Consider the following 23,389-nt stretch of genomic DNA (forward strand, 5'->3'; position numbering starts at 1 on the left):
TGTGACAGAGAGAGAAGGTGACATCTGCCTACACTGAGAGCTTGGCTGTTTCCTCCATCTGTGACCTGGGCTCTGAGTTTGGTTAATTCTGCCTCTGAAGATTCTTTGGCAGTGAGGGCTTCCTGGAGGCGGCGGCTCAGGATGCCCACTGCGTTCTCATAGGCTTTGTGCTTGGCCTTCATCTCTTTCTGGGCACTGGTCAAATCTGAACCCAATCGCTTCATCTTCTGCTTTTGTTCTGTAATGGCCCTAGAGCACAGTAAAGGAGAAAAAAGAAAAAAATCTGAGCTTAAAAAACACCAAATACTGAAATGAAATAAAATGTTTAACTTCACATAATCTCAGAGTTTGGAAGGAACCTCAGCAGGCCTCCCGGGCTAACTAATGTCACATATGATCCAGGTCAAGGTCCCAGGGAGGAAGTGACAAAGAGTGACTCATTAAACCAATTATAAGACATGCAAGGTTTTCCAAGGTTTCAATTTGCATTTTCCTCTTCTCAGAGCTTCTTGGGAAGGCTTCTATGAAATTAGGGGACGACTCTCTCTCTCCTTACAAACAAAAAAACATTGCTTACTTTTTTCCTCTCAATCACAGGAATATATCAATTCATATTCCATGACAGGTTGGAGAGAGTGTATGGTGTCACTGAAAGATCATGGGAGCAACATATCTAATACAGAAATAAGTTTTGCATTCTTTCACATGTGTAATTGATATCACATTTCTTGATTTCTAAATGGATGGAGAAGTGGGAGGGAGTGAGAGAATTCAGAAATCAAAATTTAAAAAATATGAATGTTAAAAATAAAAATAACAAATTTATTTAAAAAAGAAATAATTTAAAGAAAGAAAAAACAAATATGAGGTTGGCCCCTCCCATTCCATTCCAGGAATCTTTCATGGACAGTTTGCCATGAGTTGGTCAAGTCAATTGCTTGTTTGGTCCTCAACCAAAAAATGAGGGGTTGGAGAAATGAAGTCTAAGTCTACTTCTGACTCTGACCTTCTCTGATTAAAAAGCATGATTTGAAAGCTAAAAGATAATGTCTGGGTCACTGAGCTTAAACTTGTCATTTCTGCCTAGAAATTGTGGTCTGCCATTTTGTGAAAGAGAATGGCTACCCCAAAACAGGACACAAACAGAATTTTTGCAAGAGGAACTCAACTTTAAATGTACTAAGGAAGCTTCCCGTTTACAAGGACTCTGAATTTATTCCTTTTGTAGAGTTGTGGAACCTTTCACAATTAAATAACATCCCCAGTCTCTCCAGTCTACCAACCTGGAATATCCCACCTTGGATTGTGTTTTTTTTAAAGGTGGATCATGCCCACACGGGTTGTTGACAAACAGACATCAACCCAGGGTGTAATAATATAAAAACGTCCATTTCATTTTAGGGTTTGTGCATATCCTGGGCAGAAGAACAGATTAATAAAAGTTTTGTGGACTTGTAAACTTTTTTCCTTGTTCACAGGTACATGTATAAATTTAACAAGCATGAGAACAAATTCGATGCATACACAATTAAAGGTAAGAAGCCCAAGGGCTGTAATAGTGTCTACAAAATGTTCAAAAAACTAAAACCTGGAGAAAGATATATCTTCTTTCATGGATTTTTATATATGAGGAGATATAACAAGTACACAGAATGAGAAGATATTTTATGGTAAGAGATTTTATACTTATGGAAGAAGGATTTCATACATGAGATCACAGAATTATCAAAGCACTGAAGCATGCACATATGTGGGTCTACATTTCTATATGTAGATAACTACACAGCCACACCTATACATCTATATGGATATATGGAGAGGCACAGTATCTGTCCATATAGAGGCATATAAATTAAGAAAAACTGCTTGTGATGAAGCCACGCTCCCACGAACGCTGCCATGCATCCGTCTGAACTTCCGTGCACGCATTCCCCAGGCAGCAGGCGCTGCTGGGCTGGGTCATCGCGCTCAGCGGCATACTCACTTTCTTGCTTCTAGCTGCATTTGCTCTACTTGCTGTTTCAACACCTCATTCACCTCTGTAAGAGATGCCACTTGCTCTCTATCGAACTGCAAAGACTTGAAAAGAAAGAGATGGATAAACAATGTGAGAGGTTGGGAAACAAACCATCTTTAGTCTTCTCTGTGGTGGCTTGCTTTATGGCAGCAGATGCTATTTTGACAGGGATCTGCTATGTGGGGTGAACATCACGAATAACATGATTCCAGGTACACTAGAGGCTACGTAAGCACCTACATATACCCAGCTGACAAAACGTTACTGGGGCTCTCTGCTGTCTCAGTTCTTGAAGTCTTTCCTCTGTGGATACTCATTACCTGCAGTGTTGGGAGTCCTACCCGAGGACCTATTCTTAAAATAAGACACTTTGGAGGAGCCAAGGAGCTGAATACTTGTGAAAGACTTCTTGGTAACCTAAGTGATCAAGTTGGAAATCCCCACAAGATAACTCCACCAGTACCGCCCAGACCTGTAACTGTGTCTCCATTTCATCTCGTTCTCTCTGCGCCAGCTGGAGCTGTCCTTCGAGGTCAGTCATTTGCTGTTGAACTTGGGACACTTCCTTCTGTAACTTGGAATGCTCCACTTCCACTGACTTCTTTTCACCCTGAAGCTTGATTAATTCCTGCCTCAGATTTCTCATCTCTAAGTCCAGTCTTTTCTTTGTGGCTTTCAATTCACTAATCAGCTGGTCCTTGGAACTCGTATCTCTCCGGTATGCTTCCACCATCACCTACTAGGACATACTAGAATTATAGACCATTCTTAGGACAGGTGTCTAAGGTGACTTTTCTTAATTAAGAACCCTTGTTTCAATAGTTTCCACGCTCAAGCTCTATAAACAACTTTTTTAAGGGGGAATTTGTGATAAAGTTTATAAATATATTTTAAGAAAACCAATCAAATCAAGGGTTAAAAGTCTGTCTCTGTGATCAGCTAAAAGGTAATGTTTCTATCTACAGAGTGTATTATATCAATATGAATTTTCACTTGTTACTTTCATTTAAGGAGCATCACTCTACCTTTTGTTGAAGAAACTGCTCCTTCACTTTCTGAGTCTGTTTTTTCAGAGTGATGCTTTCTTGCTGCAGGTTTTCCACCTGGGACAGGAAATACAAACACACTCTGTTATCCCCACCCCCGGGATCCAGGGAGACATTCATTCAAAAAAAACTACCATCCAAGAGTCTGTTTTCACGCAGCCAAACATGGAAAAAAAATCTCAAAGACTATCTACCTCGTCCAGGTTCCCTCACAACCTTGAGGTACCCTAGCCTTGCCCTTCCCTTTGCCTCACACCTGAGTTCAATCAGTGGACAATTCCTGTTCACTTGACTTCTATAATCCCTTTCCTCTTTTCACTCACAAGGCCACTAACCTCATTTGGGGCCTCATCACCTCTCACCTGGACTATTCCACAAGCCTTTTAATTGGTTTCCCTGCTTCCAGTCATCCCCTTCTCCAATCTATCTTCCACAAAGCTGGCAAATTAACATCTATAAAAGGTTTTATTGATATCTCTAGCCATTTCCCAATATACTGCCCACTGGCAGAAAACCTTGCTTCGTAAAAAAAAAAAAAAAAAGAAACAGTCAAATAAAACCAACTAACCCAGTGGGCCCGTCTGAGAACACAGGCAAAGTTCCACACCTGTAGTCCCTCGCTTCTCTACTGGAAGGAGGGAAGTATGTTTTACTAGCTGTCCTCTAGAACCAATATGAGTTACTACTTTTGACTTGAGTTCAAATGCTTTTTAAATAGTTTTCACTGACACTGTGGAGTCTTCGTGTGTAATGTTCTCCTGACTCTGCTTCCCTTGCTCTGCATCAGTTCATATGAGTCTTTCTATACTTCTCTGAATGCTTCCTATTCTTAGAGCCCAAATACTACTCCATTGCATTAACACACCACATTTTGTTCAGTCTTTGCCCAATCAATGGGCATCTGCTTTGCTTCCAGTTCTTGTGGCCACCACAAAAAGTGCTCCTGTCAATATTCCAACTACGTATGTGACTATTCTGCCTCTGACAGCCTTGGGGTACATGACTAACAGTAGGGTCACTGCATCAAAGACTGGGAAGACCCACCAAATTTATATTTCTAAGACACGGGTATAGTTGTGTTATTCTCTTACTCAAACATCTTTAATGGGGGCATTATTTGTATTCATCTAGGATAAAAATAAATTCTGCTACCTGGCATTCAAAACCCTCCAGAGTCTCCCTCTCACTTGCTACTCCAGGTTATTTTTTATCATCTTTCTTCCCTTTATTTTTGCTTTCTACTAGTTTGCTCCTCAAATTCAATACTCCGTTTCTGTGCCTCTACGTGGGTGACCCCATGCCTGGAGTGGATTCCTTCTTCTTGCTCTGTCTCTGAGATTCCCTAGCAGCCTTTCAGGTGCCATTTTAGTGTCCGGTATGATGTACATGAAGCTTCTCCTCCTCCCCATGGATCGCTATTTCTCTCCTCAAATGACCTCATAGTTACATACCTGAGAAAAGGCTGGATACTTCAAGCCCACAAATAGAGTGGAATTTCCCTTTGTTTTTTTATCTCTATCACTGAGCCCCACATGGTGCTTAATAAACCCTCCCAGGCACATCCTGATAGGCCTACAAACCCTGAGGGCAGACTGAAAGATCTCCCCGCTTCCTGACCCAGAGACGTTTCATAGAGATGCTCTAATGCCAGAGATAGAACTGAAGTTCAATCATCAAGTCAAAACGGAGCATCAGTGAGACTGACACATTTATCATTAATGAGGGAGAGGACAATGTCTTGAACTAGTGCCTTATATATTTAATCATCAGGCTTCTAAAACTCCAGCAGGACCTGGGAAAGAGTTTGCAGTCAAAGATTTAGGAAAACAGTCATTCTCTGTCAAAGCACCAATCACATACTCCCTCTTTTGTTCTCTGAACTACACCAAGGACATTTAAGAGATGAATCAGAAGAACTCTGGACTGGCCCTAGCTACAAAGTGAACAAAACACATTAAAACCAACCTTGGACCACTCTGCCACCTTTATTCTGCCATCCTCTACTCAGCCCAAAGTGTTTTTTCCTAAAGCTCAGGTCCAATCATGTCACCCCTCTTCCCTCCATCACATTCTATAAACTCCAGAAGCTCCCTATTGCCTCCAGGATCAAACACAAAAAGCTGTGTCTGGCATTCAAAGCCTTCACAACCTGGCCCCTCCTCCCTTTCCAGTCTCCTCACACCTTATTCCCCTACACATATTCTTTGGTCCAGTGACATTGACCTTATGGCTGTTCATGAACAAGACCCTCCATGCTCTGGGCATTTTCTCTGTCTATCCTCCATGCCTGGAACACTCTTCTTTCTCCATTCCACCTACTGACCTCCTTTCTTTAAGTCCCAACTAAAATCCCACCTTTTACAGGAAGTCTCCCCCAACCCCTCTTACTTCTGGTGCCTTTCCTGTTAATTATTCCCTATCTTTATCCTGTATATACCGTGCTTGAGCATATTTGTTTTCTTGGCGTATCCTCCATTAGATTGTAAGCTCCTTGAGGGCAGGCACTGTCTTCTGCCTCTTTTTGTATCCTTAGTGCTTAGCAAGTGACTTGCACATAGTAGTCACTTAATAAATGTTTATTGATTGATTATTTTCAGATAACAAAACTGAGGCTCCAAGGTGTAAAGTTGCCCTATGTCACAGAGTGTCAGTGTCGGATTATACAGCTGGGGGCCAAACAAGTTACTGCGCCAATGGGAGGGCCATTCACAAGAGGAGCTAAAGAAAAGGTGTAAAGTTGCCCTATGTCACAGAGTGTCAGTACAAGTTAGACATGAAGCCCAGTTCTCTTTCAGGTACGGTGGTCCTCCCATAAGGCCATGGTACCTTTTGTGAATCACCTCAAAATGCTGGTACACATGACAACTGGACAATTCTCTCAAGAGGCAAGTACTACAACTTAACTCCATCTTTCTCTGACCCTATACACAGCTAACATATTAACAACAACATACATATATTAATAACAGCAGTAAGAGGAAAGCTACTGTGCCCAAAAAGAAACAGCTCCAGTGGCAGGATTACGTGCCAGAGGCCACATGGCTGAGGGAGGTACAAAGTGGCTTCCAAGGTGGCCTGGCAGACAGGGCTCCCTGCACCGGCCTCCCTGGATTCTGCCTCTTCCTCTCCAGCCAGTCTTTGCCCCCGGGAGTTCTACTGTTGTTTATTCCCCAAGGAAAACTTGTACATAAACTTTAAAAACATTTTCCTGAGGGAGCCCATCTCCTCTCACCCCAGTAAGCGTAACCCAGCGGGCAGCCACTTCCTCACCTGGCTGCACTTGACGGCTATCTCCTGTCTCAGCTGCTCCAAGAGCTCTGAGGCGGCGTCTGCGTCCTCCTCCAGCTGCTGGGCGCCACGGTCAAACTCCTCCTTCCCCGCGCGGGCCGCTTGTAGCGCCACCTCCAGGACGATCTTCTCGTTCTGCAGAAACTGGACGGTGTCATCTTTGGCGGCCACGTCTCCCTGGAGCTCCTCCAGCCGGGCCTGCAGCTCCTCGTGGCGGGTCTGCAGCTCGCCGAGGGCCTGCTCGCGGGTATGCAGCGTCTCCTGGCTCAGGGTGAGCTGCTTCATGAGGTCCAGGTGCTCCTGCTGCAGGGCATCCAGCTGCAGGTCTCGCTGATGCAGAGTCAGCTTTACCTGTGAGAAGCCAACACCATAAGCCACCACTACCCAGCACTACCCCTTCAGTGTTCACTTGTCTCTTCCCTGGGCCGCTGTTTAGGTTTTAGAAAAACTTAGAAGCCAGAGAAATACTTGAGTGCTGGCTATCACGTCATGTGATGCCTAATTTTTTGGTTCTCTCAGACTAGACCTGGGGTCTGATCAGTGGCGGGAACTGTATGTGTAAGAGCTCGGTCCAGCTCACTGGTAACTTGTATCGTAGGATTTTCTGGGGCCCTCGGAGGTTAGATGATTTGTCCGTGGTTACCGAGCCTCTGCTGGAGGCAGGATCCGAATCTAGGTCTTCTGGCCCTCTCCCCACAGTGCACACCCTTCTAGGCACAGGCATACATTAGACAGGTGGCAATTAACCCTGCAATTTTAAGATCAAATCAAAACAAAAAACCACCCCAGTGAATAGAAGTATCTGTGTTATCATCTGGGGTGGGCCTTGGCCACGCCCTCACCTGCTGGAGCTGCTGGTCCAAGGACGCGGCAGAATCAGCCATTTTTTGTAAGTGTTCCTTCTCATCCTCAAACTCCTCCAGCTTCCTCTGCAGGTCTTCTTCCACCAGGGACTTGGCTTCTTGGATCTGAATAAATGCTGCTTCCTGGTCCAGCATGTCCGCCTAGACATGAAAGCCATGAGACGGTTACACACAAGACAACTCGGCCCCTCCGCTCCTCACCAGGCCAATGCTCCCGGAAACCGGTCTCTCTGAAGGTGAGCCATCATCAGGACCTATAAGCACCACAACAAGGGAGGGCGTTTTGACTTTTAAAACAGAAAAATGAGGGAGCGATGAACAAAAGACAGATGTATTCTAACTTATACAATCATAACCTTATTTTCCTCCAGAACAAAACCTCAGCAGACTTCCTCGGGATGTGTCACTGGGACCACAGATCAGACATTCAAAAGAGCCACAGGCCCCGAGAGGTAGGATTATACAGCTGGGGGCCAAACAAGTCACTGTGCCAATGGGAGGGCCATTCACAAGAGGAGCTAAAGAAAAGGTCCTGGGAACTACCGACGAGGGAATCGCATTCATTCTTAGAATTGACAAGTCAAATCAATAGAAAAAGGCAGGACAATTGGTTACATAAACAACTTTGGGTATAAGCACAAGTCAACATGATTTCTTGATAGGGAAATCAAGTCTAATTAATCTCCTTGAATTCTTTTGAGTGTATGGATAAAAGGGTACCAAAGGACATAATTTATTGATTAGAATCAAGGATTTTCCTTGTTATCTCCCTCTGGACCACACTGGACTCTCAAAAGAGGCTCTATAAATACTCATTTGAATGACTGACAATTTCTACACCACAGGTTGTTTAAAAATCACCAACCTACAACCAAAACATGTGCTTAAGGGAATGCTCTACCATGGACAAAAAGAACTGTGAAGAGGCAGAAGCAAAGATGAACACTGGAATGATTTCCTGGATGAGGCGGTGCTAATAGTACGCTTCCTTGGGGACTGGTGTCAGAATCAATCATACGCTTTTATAGATGATCTGGAAATGACACCTGGCAGTTAACATTATTCCAAGCAGTGAAATTTAAAACTGATGAGGATGAATCTCATGAGATCTCAAAAGCCAGAAAAGCAAAAAAGGGGGGAATGGATAAGACAACAGACACTCTTAAGGATACACAATGCAGATGATCCTGACGTCTCTGACAACCCAGGAAAGGAACGTGGGAAAAAATACACATTTCCTAAAGATTCAACTATTTATGCCCAGAAAACCCAACAAAATGCTGGTGATCATCAAGACAGGTGTTGGAACCAGGAAGACATTCTATTCAATTCAAATCACCAAATATTTATTAAGCAACTACTGCACGCAAAGTCTTGTGGACACAGAAAACAAAATCAACCACAGTCTCTGCTCTGAAGGAGTTTACTTTTAGTGAGATGGATAAGACATGTACATACAGAGGCAAGAGACATTTAGAACTAATTTGCAAGGCTCCCTTTCTTTCAAGATGGTTTCCCTGGCTCCAAGTCTGAGGTGGGTGGGGGCTGCTCTCATTTCTCTGTCAGCTGACTAGCGCTTCTGTACCTGGAGAGCTCCAAGCTCTCCCCACAATCTCTCTGTATGTGTGAGGAACATGCCAGGGAGCTGCTAGCAGAGGTGGTCTCCGGCCTGCACAGAAAGTGGTGTAAGGGATGGCTTGAACAGGGAGCAACATGAGGCAGAAACCCTTGTTACAGGTCATTCTCGTAATCTGGGGGAGAGGGGATGAGGGCATGAACTAGGGAGGGCTGGGGAATCCCATGGATCAGAAATGATAGAAGTTGAAAGATACACATGAAATTATTCTTCCTGTGTACAAAATCACAACTGTATCTACACTCTTAATAGGATACATGCAGCTCCTGGTTGTAATTCAAGAAAGACATAATAGAACAGATGCACTAAGTGTATGTAACTTGAAGAATCATGGCACGTATGGCCAGAACAAAGATGGGCTTTGTAATTTAGGAAATACATAATGATCAGCTACTTTTTGAGGCGGGAAAGTAGTAGCTGTAGGAGTACAGGAAAATATACAGGACAGTTGGCAGTACATACTGAAATTAAACTAGGCCCTAGAAGGATTTAGAGCAGGTCTTAACCCTTACTGTGCCCGAGAGGCCTTTGGAACTCTGGAGAAGTCAACAGACTCCTCAGATGCAGAAATGAAATACACAGGATTACAAAGGAAACCAATTACATTGAAGTACAGTTATCAAAATGCTAAATAGAAAAACAAAAACAAGTTCATGGATCCTAGGTCAAGAACTCTTGATTTAGATAAATTCATGGATGTGACCTCCAAAACAGAAGGGTTTACTAGGGGAAGTTAAGGCTATTGGCGTGTGTCTCTACCCTTCTATGGCTGATGTGATGAGATCACCAAAGCCAACTCTTCCTTAAGGAGACAAAATAAGAGATTACAGGGGCCGTGGCCTGACGTGACAAGGCATCTAAGACTTTACTCTGTATGGAAGAACAGCCTGGCCCCTGGAATCTCTCGCTTTTCTTCTAACTCACACAAATAAAGCCCTTTGCGTAGCCAGACAACAAAAACTCCCCGTGATTCTATTCCCCAAGTCAGATGATAACTGCAGTGCATGAAAACACCATGTAGGAGCCATTTATTCCCTCTAAGAAGACACTGAGGCTCAAGGGCCCCAGCCCACTCCAGGGACCATTCTTTATACAAGGAGCACTGGGAGTGGGGCGCAGTTTGAGAGACGGAGAGATGGAAGAGGGGTTGAGGACTACCCTGGAACCACAGAGAACACCAAAAGAAGAGAAGTGGTGCTGGTGACAGGTCAGAGTCAGAATTCAGGTGGGTTAACAATCCATCCCCACTTAGAAGGGGGGAGCTTGCTTTCTTGATCCTGCGACTAAACGATAAGGGAAACCCAAAAGGGGATTCTTACTTCTATGTTTTGTAACTGGACAGCAATCCGTTCCTTCTCCTTGATGGACCTCTGCTGAGTCTCTGTCAGTTGATGGGACAATGACACATTCTCCAGTTTAAGGTGCTCTAGAATGCCTGCCTGGGTCATCTGCCCAACCTTGGGGGAAAAAAGAGAGAATCAAAAGTTACTGGATTCAAAAGTGGAAGAGACATCTTCCTTTGGGGTTTGCTAAATTTATTTCAAATACCTGTATTCAACCATTTCTACTCACTGTTCTTATTAAGATACAATCAGTTCTAAGTAATCCAGGACAGTGGGACTCAGCCTAAGGACCATCTGAGTGATCTCGCCTGCTCTGAAAGAATGTATCCCACACTCATCCTGACTTTCTGCTTCCAAATGGCAGGAGTATAATTTGGTGCCAAAGATGGTTGATTTGGAGGTGACTGTGCTGTGGAAGAAAGAGCACTCTCTGCAGCTGGGGAGTCCAGGATCCAGGTTTGAATCTTGGTGCTGCCAATTATTAGCTGTGTGACATTCACTTAATCTTTGGGACCTGTTTTGCTCCCTATAAAATGGAGACCATCCTATCCTCCTTCCAGGGTTGTTGTAAGGATTGAATGAGAATGTATAACAAGTGCTTTGTATGGTATAAAGGGCTTTTATTAGTGTTCCTGAGAGGTGGATTGATGGAAACCTCGAGGGAGATGACAGGGGCTTGCCCCAGAACCCTGTTCTGTCTCACATTTTATTAAGGATTTGAAGACAAATGGCATGTTTAGACAACTCTGTAGATACTACAAAGCTAAGAGGGAGCGGTATTATATTTAGTGAAAGAATCCAGATTTTTAAAAGATCTGATTAGAATCAAACTATTATTAGGCACTGGACTTGTGATTCCATTAGAATGGGAAACTCTCAGATGATGGTACTCCCTCTACTGATGCAGGTTAGTACCTTCTGTCTTAGAGACTAAAAATAACCACATGAAATTAGACAAGGATAAATATAAAGTTTTATATTTAATATAAAAAAATTAAGGACAGGAAGGGATAGACTTGGGCTTAACAGTAGTCCCTGTAAAAAGAATCTTGTAGTTTTGGTTGCTTTGAAAATTTTATCAGTAATACAATGGTGCTCCCCAAAATGCTGATGCACTGAAGGCTTCAGAGCCTCCTGATGCAAGCAATAAGGGTTCCAGTATACTCTGCATTAGTAGTGTTGTGTCTAGTTTTAGGGGTAACATCCCACATAAACTAGAGTGCTCACAGAAAAAGGCAAAAAAAGTGGTTAAGTGTCAGGAAAGTATCTCAGAGAAGGAAGGACAGAAGGAGTTGGGGGTGACCATCCTGAAAAAAGGGGACACAATTACTGCCTTTAACTATTTCAAGGTCTGTTATATAGAGAAGCCTCCAAAAGGTAGAGTTAAGACTAATGAGCAGAAGTCACAGGGAGTTTGATTTCAGCTCAATAGATGGAAGGAGTTAATAATAACATCTGACACAAACGTATGTGTATATATATGTATATGTATGTGTGTGTATATATATGTATATATGCATGTATGTATATGTATATATGGAAACACATACATACACAGACATAGCACTTTAGAGTTTACAGGGCACACTCCACATCTGTTACCTCATCTGAAGCTACCAACAGCCAGGAAGCAGATGCTACTATTGTCCCTAACTCCAAGAGGTAAAGTCACCTGCCCCACGTCGTGTTAGAGGAAGGGTTTGAATTGAGTTTCCCCACCTCCCAAGCCATACTGCTTCCTGAAGTGTTCAAGCTGAGGCCAGGTGAGGCCCAATGTGTGAGAGTTCTTCTTTGTGGTGTAGGAATTTGGAAAAATGATAACCTACGAGGTCCCTTTCAGCTTTTTTAAGACTGAGTCTCCCTGTCTGGCCCAGGCAGGAAGGGTAGGGGCTGCTCCTGGGCCCACCTCCATTGCTGACTGACATGGAAGACGTGAACTGCTTCATTTCTGGCCTGAACCAGTTTGCCCCTTGTTGGCAGCCCAGCAGTTTCCCTGCTCCCAGGGGCCCCCCAACTTGTGCCGTATTTAGGCGCCTGACTGTTGCTCAGAACCCCTAGAACCAAGCGATGCCCCAGCTTCAGCCTCGGCCTTCCCAGCAACAGGGACTCCAGTTGTGTGTCACTAGGCCTGCCACCTGTTTCAGTACTGGAAAAACTCTAGCTCTATGGTCCTGTCCCAAGGCTTATGGATTCGAGTTTGAGAATGACTGCCCTGGTCTCAACTGTGGACAGAAAATGATAAAATACACAAAAGCACGTGAGTCTTACAAAGCATTACAGAAAGCAGGACTGTTACGGCTCTTACTAGTCCAGTGCTGTGACCCACAAAGGGACTGTGCCTACCAAACAGTGACACAGCTGAGCCAAGAACCAGGCCTTCAAGACCAAAACCAACATTTTATATGTGAATAAAAAGACCAATTGTCTAAAAGACACAAACCATAGCTGGGGAATAACAGTAAGCAAACTCAGGCATTATGGTTTAGGTCATTCCCTGGCAGAAAAGTGAAATAATATTGGAAAATGTAAATCGCTTGGTTTACTAATGGAAGTAAAAAAATCAAAAATAAAAACCCAACCTACTTTGGGAAAAAAGTGTAAACTTGAGAACCGTTCACAAATTCGCTAATTCTCACCCAATCTGACATTAATTTGAAGAAGTGTGACTGTGAATGTGTGCTACGGTACTTGGGTAGAAACTTCAGAGCCATAAACGCTGGTGCGTATGTACACCATGAACAGTCAAGGCGGGCGAGGGGAAAGGCCTACCTGGATGTGGGCCATCTCGCTCTGCAGCCTAACCCGGGCCTCCTGGGCCAGTGCCAGCTGCTGCTGGTACCACTGCCGGACCTTCTGCAGCGACGTGATCTCGGTCTGGGAGGCCTGGAGCCTGCTCGTCAGCGTGCTGCGCTCCAGCTGAACGTGCTGCAGTTGGTTCTGTAAGGCTGTCATCTGCTGCCGAAGGTCGTGCACTAAAAACAAAGCCCATGCCGAGGTCAACGCCAGCTTTCTCACTTGCAAAGTCAGAATTCTAGTAACAAGTCTTCCTTATCAACAGAACACGTACCTATGTGGACACTTCAGCATCTATCTGAACAGGCCAATAATGTTCATCAACCACCGGCAAACGTCTGCTTATGTTTGTGTTCTCTCTAACTGATGGCCAAGGCCCGGCCCCCGGCCTTGGAACTCGAGGAGAACCGACAAGTGCCCTTGTGTGCCTCCACAGGAGGTCCACGTGCTATACTGTGGCTTTGTCTGAAAGCCTTCCTCATACCCTAAGAGTCCCCAGTGAGGGAAATTAGATAACACGTTAGAAAAGCAGTACCATTTACTAACTGGCTGAGCACTGCTCTACATAGGAATGCCTACCATAAGCAAGAGGCATTAGAGGCAGCCTGGTAGAGCAGACAGACTGCTGCTGGACTGGGAGACAGGGAGATCCAGGTTCTAATTCTGCCTCAGACTCTTAACTAGCCATGTGGCCTATGTGCAGTGTTGCAGCCTCTGGGCCTGACCCACAGTAGGTGTTTCACAGACTCCTGGTGACTGAATGACCAAAAAGCCTTCAAATGCTAAAAGCTACCTGTGTTGTCTTTGCTGAGGATGCTTTTCTGCATGTCCTCCACTTTTCCCATGAGTCTCTGGTACTGCTCCTCGGCCACCTGCAGGTCATTGTTGGAGGAAGCCAGGCTGGCGTTTTTCGCCTCAAGGGTGTTTTGCAGGTCAGTCATTGCCCGCTCCAGATCCCAGCAGGACTGCTTCAAGGTGTCCACCTCGGAGCTCAGCGAATCCTGTTTCTGCTGGCTGCTTCGGCTCTGCTCCACCTGGGCCTGAAGCTTGGTGTCCAAGGCCGCGAGCTGGGCCTGCAGCTCAGTCTTCTCTTTAAGGGCCTGAAACGTTTCCCAAACAACAAAATGTTACCTTTTCAGAAAAAAAAAAAAAAAAGATCCCTTCTTACCAGCAGGACCCAAAAGGCCTAGCAATTATGGATGACACGTCTAAGGGACAAGGGTGGATTGTGGAGAAACTGCCTGGGCCTCTGAATTAGGACTTAGGAGCCTTCTGAACGGACCTTTCAATTTTCACCCTCAGAAAATTCCTTGCCTTTGCTGGGCCTGTGTTTTCTAATCGGTAGAATGAGGGTGAACAATGCAATGAGACTACAGAAGCCCAGAATCTCAGAGAAGGAAGGAAGGAAGGCCTCAGAGACTATCTTCTCCAATCTGTGGCCAAAAGACAAGCGCCCCTTCCAAAGCCTGCAAGAAGCGAGTAGTCTTTCTGCCTTGAAGCAAGGGGAAACTCGTGCTCTCCTGAGGCAGCTCAGTCCACAACACATGAGAAAGGAGCCCAAACACGCCACACCGTTATCGTCTATTGAACTACCATGTCTCCCTGAACCAAAGGGCACTGCATTCACATTTTGCCTTATAAAAACAAAAATGACAGCACTGTTATCATTACTCCTCCTCCTCAATACTCAGTAGGGATCAACTGTCTCTGTCGAAGAGTCTTTCTCCTCAAAATTAATCTGTACTTACTACATCTTCACAAGAGGCCTTAACTCCTTGAGGTTAGAGATATTTTTTGGGGGGGCCTTTGTATTCCCAGGTCCCACTGGCAGGTGCTTAATGTCTGAAGGACAGAATACTACCAGAGCACCCCGAGAGAAGTCATCTGAGGCCAGCAAATGATGTAAACACAGCCCCAGGCTACTGATCAGTTCTGTCTCCAGACCCTGCTATCTCCCCTCCGCTCTACGGCTCTATGCATAAGACTAGTGGAAGAAAAAGGTAGTAACCTTGTGAGACAGTTACGTCATCGACAAATCACTCTTCCAATAAGCTCTGGCTGCATTGTGATTGTAACATTAGGAAGGCTAAATACGGATCAGTTACCTGACTAGCCTCTAAAGACAAGGCCTCCAGTTGCCCTTCCAGCCTCATTTTCTCTTTAAGAACCTGCAGCATTTCATCATGAGTCCCAGCAATAGAGCTCTCCATGGATATGCTGAAAGGTAAGACATGCTTTCAGAGGGAAGCAGTTCAGTAAACATCAATATTACTAAATGACAAGCTCAACGTACAGTTATTAAGCACCGACTGTGTGCCCAGCTCTGTGCTCAGACCCAATTTAGATAACACATTGGTCCTCAGCCTCCTGGAGCTCAATGTGAGAACATGAGGTCTACATAAATAACTAGGATACAAAACAACATTTAAGGGTAAACAAAAGGCCCAGTAAGACCCGGGGTAGTGTTGGAGAAAACACAACAAGAAATGATACCAGCCCTCAAGGACCTGACAGTTCAGTAGGTCATTAGCAACAGGAGGACTTGCCAGAGGAGGGGGCACTGGAGCGGCTGGGCCTTAGAGCAAGGGAGGAGGCTGTAAACGGCAGATGAGAGGCAGCCATGAAAGGCTTCTGGGCAGACGAGAGGCATGCCCCGACCTGTGCACAGGAAGGTGAATATGGCAGAGGGCGAGTAGGGGTTTGGGGGCAGGAGAGAACAGAGATCTGCTCAAAGGCCCCTGCAATCATCTCAGTGGAAGGTGAGGGGGGCCCTGTTTGGGTGGGGGCTGCTGGAACGGCAAGGAGGAGATATTCTGGAGGCAGGATAGGGCATGGCGTCTAATGAGATACGGGGGTGGGAGGGGGACGGGACCGCCTGCCTCCACCCTGAAGCAACACTGGCACGAAGCCTTTGACCCTTCAATGGGTAGTCACCTTTACAGAAATAGGACGGTATACAAAGGTGAATGTGTATTGAAAGAAATAATCATATCTGAAGATGGATTTAATTTACATGTTGGAGAACACATAATTTCTCTCTCTCTGCACTAGGATCTGCTATAAACAAAGGGGAGACATAACAACGACTTTTGAAAATAACTTCTATCAAACCCTCTATTACAAGAAGAGTCTGAAGGTCAGAGTAACAAGTCAAAGGACAGACAAAGGAGGCCCTACGTCTATGCAAGAGGTTTTGTTTTCCCTCTGCTTGGATCTCCGGTGAGCCTTCCATATCCTAGTGGACAGAATAAAACACCTGTAAGAATGACCCCGCTGGTACCAAGTAACTGACTTGCTGCTTAAGCTATAAATGTCAGTGCTAAAGATGAAATTCTGAAAGACAACCCCTCAGATCTAGTTCAATCCCACTCAGCCAGGACGTAGGGGTGGGGGTAAGAGAACCGTGCTCAGATCTGGGTCTGAGGCCCAGCTTTGCCACTGAGCCGTGGTGTGACCCTGGACAGGCTGTCCCTTCACTCTCTGGGTCTGGGCTTTCTCATCTTTCCCGTGAAGGAGCTGGACAAACTTGCCTCGGCCCGTCCCAGGCTATGGACAGCCTACACCCTACCACTCTAACCCAAGAAACCTTCACCAAGTACATGATACACGCAGAGCGTGCCAGATGCCAGCCTCCTCACCTCTCAGAGTCTTTTTTAATTTGTGAAATGGAAATAGTACTATGACCCTTAGCTCCATGGGTTCCTGTGGCGAAAGTGCTTCATAACTCATAATTTCTTCTCCTTAGGCTCTGCAGGGTTGACTACAGGAATGCAAGCTACTACTGGTGGTGGGGGAAATACAGAGAGAACTAAGAGAGAAGCCATGCCTTGCCCTCCAGGAGATTACAGTCTAATGGGGACAGAAGACAGGTTTAAACATTTTTAAAATACAGACTGAGGTTTGTTTGGGAAATGGCAACTTGTTGAGTTGAAGACAGAAAAAGCATTACTCGGGACCACGTGAAGCAGCTACCAAGGCCAGGCTGTAAGGCCTCGAACAGCCAGCCAGGGAGTCTGGACTTGAATCCAAGGACAATTAGGAGCCAGCACAAGGTGCTGAGCCAAAGGGCAACGCAGGGGCACGACAGGTTGTAGGGTTAAGACAGCAAAAGCAACGGGACAGCCAATGCTTCAGAAGACTCCGACAACAGTCAGTGCGGCAGTATGCGAGGCAGGAGGGGTACAAGGGAAGGAGCACTGACTAGGGAGTCAAAGGACCCGAGTTCAAATCCCACCTCTGCTTACAACCTGTAGGACCTTGCTCAAACGACATACCTCTCTGCACCCCAGTGTCCCCCTTTGTAAAATCTGGGGCCTGGACCACATCTAACGTTCTTTCTAAGATCTAGATCCTGTGATCTTTCTAGGAAAATGCTGTTTGCAATCCCTTTGAAAAAGTCCCAAAGCAGTGAGACAGTCTACCAAGGAATGTCAGCCCCCCTGGATGGTGGGGAGCCTCTACTTTGTCTTTGTTCCTCTGGTGCCTAGCTCAGTGCCTGGCACAAACTTGCAGAAGCGGACAGAGCCCCCAGGGAGGTTCAGGCTCCTGCACGTGCTGGGACCTTGATGAGGCCTTACCTGCTGGAAATGCTGTCTCTCCGACTCTGCACATCCCCACTGACATCCGACTCTGGGGTGCGGTGCTCGGCTGCAGCGGCCTGGAGGACATCTCTAATGGAAGGAAACTGCCCCACTGCATCGGAACTGATCTCCTGGCCATTGACCAGGTAGGAAGCTGCCTGCTTGCCTGCTGTGCCCAGCACTCCGTACGCTCCTCTGCCAGAGATGCTGCTGTAAGACGAGCTATCGCTGTCATTGCCATCCAGCTTCATGCCCCCTTCACTTCCGTCCAGTTCAGAGATGCTGTCTCCTGCCACCGAAGAATTCTCCAGTCGGTCATCCGTTTCAGGAGGCAGGCTGATCTCAGATACCACTGATGTCAAACTGCTTCTGTTCTGATGCAGGGAGCCCCTGGCAGAGTCGGGAGCCAGAAAGTTTCCACTAGAAATTCCAGAGTCTGAATCTTCAGTTCTATAATCTGCCAGAGACCGGATTTTGCTTGATTTGGAACTTTTTTTCTCCTTTGGATGTGCTGGAAGTCCTAAACTGCCTACTTTGGGTCCCCGAGGGACGCTGGTTCGGAGGAAGGAATATTCTTTTGTCATTGCTACTGGGCTGGCTCTCGGTAAGATTTCTGGGTTCAGCATGAGCTCAGGGTCCAGGGTGCTGGTGGGTCGGTTTTTGGATGCAGGCTGATTAGACTGAAAGAAAAGGACACAAACAAACAGCATGTTTAAAAGTTTCAAAGCCACAGCTAGCGATTTTCTTCTTGCTCCCTTCGTCTTTAGTGCAGCAACACTATCAGGAGCTGTGATTTTGCCCATGTGTGTGAGAGAGGGGGTGTGGATAGGTCCTCTCTCCACCATCACAGGCCACATCCCATCACTGCCCCAAACCTCAAGCAGACTTCCTTCAGGAGCTACTGGAGCTGAAAACAGTTCACCACCTGTAGCCAGCCTCTGGGTGCTCGACAAGGATAGTGGGGACAGAGAACTAAAGCTCAGAATAAACCAAGAATGGGGCCTGAGGATAATGATAACAAAAGGGGCAGGGAGGAGGCCAAAGGTGGGCCTGCACGGCTGCCTGGGGTGAGCAGTGAGAAGAACCAGATGGAGAAAAAACAGAGCCGCTTAGCTCCTACAAGAGAAGATGTGGGACATGGGCCTCTGACCAGCCCTCAGGCACTTCTGGTTATCAGTCCAGAATGAACTTCCCAGGGTACTGAAAAAACAAAAACAAAAAACTGGCAAATATACGCTGCTGTCAATTCCCTTGTGAAGGGAATCTCAGAACCAGAGAAAGTTCTTCCAAAAAAGTCAGAGGATGGGCCTGCAACACCTGGACAGTCCACTGAGCCTGATTCCTAGCAGAAGGACAGACAGCATCAGTAAGAGAGAGGGGTGTTTCTGAGTGCCTGGAAAGGGAGGAGGGTCAGCAGGGACACCTAGATCTCAGTCAAGTATCAGGCACATCCTTTCATGACAGCCTTAGGGGCCAGATGGGAGGTCATGGTGAGAGAGAAAGATTTAGCTAAATGACCAGGACCCAAAGAGGAGTCACAGGAAGTCATTGTCAACTTGGAGGGTAGTCTTGGGAATCTGAAGTCCCTGAACCAGCATTATTTCAAGTTTTATCAATGACTTGGGATCTATTTCATTGACAGATGGCACATTTATCAAGTCTGCAGATGACATGAAACTGGAGAGCAACAGAAGGGAAGAAAGAACTGAGATTTAAAAAGACCTTAACAGGCTGAGAGGACAGGACATCAATAAGATGAAAGGTAATAGAGATCAAAGGATCAAAGTCCTCTCTTTAGAGTCAAACAAGCACAAGCCAGGAAAGGGGCAGCCAGATGTGGTTTTATGTGAAAAAACCTGGGGGTTTTAGAGGGCTTGATGTGAGGCGCAAAGGCCTGTGACCTGAGGCTGGGCCGATGGATCTGGCGCCCCGGCCAAACGGTGCCATGCTCGGCTACGGGCTGCGCTAGGTGACTGTGAGACCCCTCCTCGCTCAGAGATTCTCTAGTTCTAGAAAGCAGCTGGCTGTTCGTCAGTCTTTTAAGTTTCCAGCTGCTTTTTGCTCTCGCCCGTTACAATCCCACTTTTCATCAGCCTGTGCTGACAGGCTTGCTCATAACAACAGTCTTACTCTCTCCTGATGTCTTTTCACTCGATACTGTTTGAGCTGCTCTTCCAGTCGTCTTCGAGCTTGAAGTCGGATCTGTTCCTCTTTTTCCAAGGGAAGTGAAGATTCGGTTGAACCTAGAGTACATAAAAGTCTCTTTAAAGCACAAAGGCAACACTTAGAATTCAGAGAACAAAAGAAGAGAGAGTAGCTTTATTCCTTCACTTTTCAGTTACCACCTGAGAATGAGTGAGGAAAAGTGACACTGACCACAGTGGGCATCATACAAAAGACAGCACAAAGCACGGGACAAGTGAGGGCCCGTGGCCATCCCAGGGAGCACATTAATTACTGTATTCAATCAGTAACACAGCAATGATGATGAGGTGACTAAAACAATAACAATAACAATAAATAAATAAAATAAAGCTCAAAGTCCACAGTTTTTGCCCGAGGCCTTTTTCTGGATATTCTCTGACCCGTAAGAGAATCTTAAGGGAGTCAACACCATCTTGTCATCTTTGCCTCAGGATCACTCCTTACAGGCTCCCAGCAGTTGACATGAGAATGTGTGGTGGAACCACATAATTATACTGCTACTGCTGAAACACGGAAAGAACTGCTATCTTATGGTCTAGCTTTTACATTTCTCTTTATATATCTTGAGGAATATTATTTGACAGATGGTTTATCTGAATCCCTGTAACGATGAGCCATGTTATGACATGAAGCATCCAATGAGCATTCATAAAAGCTTTGTGCATAAACTGGACAAAAAGCACCTCAGTCAGAGGCATAAAATTTTTAAGTAGTTGGGCCACAAATAGACCAACTTAGAGCTCGATGCAGGTAACAGAAAAGGCAGCATCTACTTACAAGAGAAGGCCTAGAAGGCCAAGTCTGTTCTTGTTTTAATAGCCTGTGAAAACAGCCTTAAAAAAAACCAAGTGTCTGAAAATGGCACTTTGTATTTCTTTAAAATGTAAGTTCTTTCCAGCAAATCAATCTGATAATCAAGGATCCCTCAGAATTCATCCGTAAGCTTTGACAGGCTATAGGAGCCATGACAGGTAAATTCGGTGGTGTACTTCTATTGGGGTTAAACTAAATGCATCCTGCACATAGGGGCATGAAGACGCCCAAAGAAAAATGTCCTTATAATTCGGTGGTGAGGCAAAGATCACAGTGCTTATGTGAATAGAAAACATGGTCCATATCACATATGTTGTATGATGCTTCTTTTCCCAAACATTTTTATCTTCTGTCCAATCAGCCTAATGTGGCAAACACAAAACCCCACATAGTCAGCAATAAGCAAATATTTTAGAAATGTGATCCCTTGGGAGCAATTAAAAATAGGATAAAAAAGGAGATTGTTACCCCCCCCACCCCCACCCCCCAAGGTACCTTAATGAAAGTAAAAATGCTTTCTCAGGTAGCATGTGAAGTCTTTGAAAAGAGTGAAAGCTTTACGTGGCAGAGGGGAGAAGGGGCACTGCAGTAAACAGATGCTTACACAAATGAGTTTCTTGCATAGGAAGACTGAGTTTGAGAGACTGCAAAGCTTCTTTTCTAAGAACTACGCCCTCAGCACTAGATCCCTGAGACTTCCTTAGGTTGTCATGGAAACCAGCCACACCTGGAGATGGATCAGGACCAAATGGTCTGGTGGTGGGATCAAGGGACAATGGAGGATCAGGGAAATGGGTTGTGGGTCCATTCTGACAGACGTCCCCTTTGCTGGCTTCCTCCATGTTTCCTCCTTCATTTGACACTTGGTTAACATTAATACTGGCACCTGGAAAAAAAGAAAGCAGCTTTGGATATTGTGTGATTCTAGTGAGGAAATGCCCTCCACACCCCTCACCCCCATTTCCTGACCACATTATTCAACTTCAAAGTTAACAGGAGCTGATTCAAAGCTGGATGGACACAGGCAGGTTCACATCGTGCTAATTTGCTTTTTAAAAATAAGAGTTCTATTCATTTAAGTAAATTAGGCCAGTTGGAAATCCTACTAAATTTTCTCTGCTTTATAAAAGCAAATGGAAGTGTAGAACACAGTGGTTAAAAGCAGGAGGAGTGACAGCCTGCATGTCCGATGCCTGAGGATGGACCTTAGAGCTTGAGCTTGGATGACTCACTCTCACACGGCGGGCCCCCACACAGTCAAAGGTCAGCCCTTGAACTACAGCAGGATTGCGACCTGTGCCACCGAAGGGCCAGCCCAAACCAACAAAATCATCAGTTCCTGAAGCACTGAAAACATATCCATAATCTTACAGCTTCCTGGCCTTTAAACAGATGTGGTGAGTGTCTGATGGCTTCCTATTTTTGCTGAAATGTCTGATTTTTTTTGTTTTTGGCCACTGTTGCTACTCAATAATCTCCCCCTCCAAAATGCAATCAAACAAAACAAACCAATCCATTCGATCATTTAATTCTTTTTTTTTTTTGCTTTTTGGTGAGGCAGTCGGGGTTAAGTGACTTGCCCAGGGTCACACAGCTAGTAAGTATCAAGTGTCTGAGGCTGGATTTGAACTCAAGTCCTCCTGACTCTAAGGCTGGAGCTCTATTCAATGTGCCACCTAGCTGTCCCTTAATTCACTTTTTTTAAAAATTAATTTATTTTGATTTATCAACAATCACTTCCATATGCTTTTGAATTTAAAATTTTTCTCCCCCTTCCTCCCCACCATCTTCCCCAAGACAGCGCACAACCTGATATAGGCTATACACATACATTCCTATTAAACATACTTTCACGTTAGTGATGTTGTAAGTAAGAATTAGAACCTCAATTCACTTTTAAAGTATGAGTTTTATCCCCATTTTAGCAAAGAGATTCTATGATCCATGAAATACTGGCAAAGCTGAGACTAGGACCAAGGAGATTTGTCAACCAACCTACTTGATTTACAGTTATTGATACATATACTGAATCAATCCATCAATCCATATATACTGAGTGACTACCAGAGACTTGGCTCCTAATGGCCTTAGAATCATAGATCTGGAGCTGGAAGACACTTTGGCAGGTTGGTTTGCTCAGTTAATGGATGAAGAAACTGAAGCTGTGAGGAGTCAAATAATTTGCCCAAGTTCTCTGTCTCTCACTGTCCACTGGGCCAAGCTGATGAACCACTAAACCAAACTATTTTCCATACATACCCTAAGTCAAATAATACATACATAATGCAGACCCTAAGTCAAAAGAACAATCTTATAGACTACTATTTTTGTACCTAGCAACTGAGAACCAGCCAAGAACATATTTAAAATACCACTTCCTGAATGGTTTGTTTTGACTTTGAAATAAAAATTTATGTTGCTTTAGATACAGAAACAGGTGCAAAGTGCAAGAGAAACTGTTGAAAATTTAATCATTCATGAGAAAGTCTTAGCCAAGTCAGAAGGCAAAGATGTCGTTCAAAAAAGGGACACTGGCAAGCATGCCTGTGCCCGCACGTACAGATTGAGTCTGTGGTGTAAAGACTAGAAAGAAGAGGACGAGAGCCGATACCTGAGATTACGTGAAGTGGATTCACTTCATTTTAGAAATCAAGCTCTGCAGAGATCAAAGCTGTCTTTTTAAGAAGTCAAGCAAGCATAAAGAATCAAGTTAAGTCACGTACAGTGTTCATTATACCTTTTGCACTTTTAATCCTGCTGATCTTTAGAGAAGCAAGCCCCAAAGACGTGTCTGTCTCAGAGTTG

General features: G+C 45.0%; 1 protein-coding gene across 2 annotated transcripts in view; it reads right to left on the reverse strand.

Moving 5' to 3' along the window:
- GOLGA3 (golgin A3) overlaps nt 1–23,389 on the reverse strand; it is a 46,491-nt gene that overhangs the window by 16,467 nt on the left and 6,635 nt on the right. The window contains exons 3-15 of one of the 2 annotated variants that reach the window (XM_027844068.1): nt 21,312–21,470; nt 19,697–19,809; nt 17,564–18,246; nt 15,092–15,203; nt 13,780–14,086; nt 12,963–13,165; nt 10,170–10,307; nt 7,194–7,355; nt 6,334–6,702; nt 3,043–3,120; nt 2,490–2,753; nt 1,985–2,079; nt 33–249 (exon numbers count right to left, since the gene is read on the reverse strand). In XM_027844068.1, coding sequence (XP_027699869.1) covers nt 33–249; nt 1,985–2,079; nt 2,490–2,753; nt 3,043–3,120; nt 6,334–6,702; nt 7,194–7,355; nt 10,170–10,307; nt 12,963–13,165; nt 13,780–14,086; nt 15,092–15,203; nt 17,564–18,246; nt 19,697–19,809; nt 21,312–21,470 — 2,900 coding nt within the window. Of the gene's footprint in view, nt 1–32; nt 250–1,984; nt 2,080–2,489; nt 2,754–3,042; nt 3,121–6,333; nt 6,703–7,193; nt 7,356–10,169; nt 10,308–12,962; nt 13,166–13,779; nt 14,087–15,091; nt 15,204–17,563; nt 18,247–19,696; nt 19,810–21,188; nt 21,471–23,389 lie in introns of both variants that reach the window. The other variant, XM_027844067.1, reaches the window with a different exon arrangement.

The sequence above is a fragment of the Vombatus ursinus genome, unplaced genomic scaffold, assembly GCF_900497805.2.
Source record: "Vombatus ursinus unplaced genomic scaffold, bare-nosed wombat genome assembly UNPS02014935.1, whole genome shotgun sequence".
NCBI lineage: Eukaryota > Metazoa > Chordata > Mammalia > Diprotodontia > Vombatidae > Vombatus > Vombatus ursinus.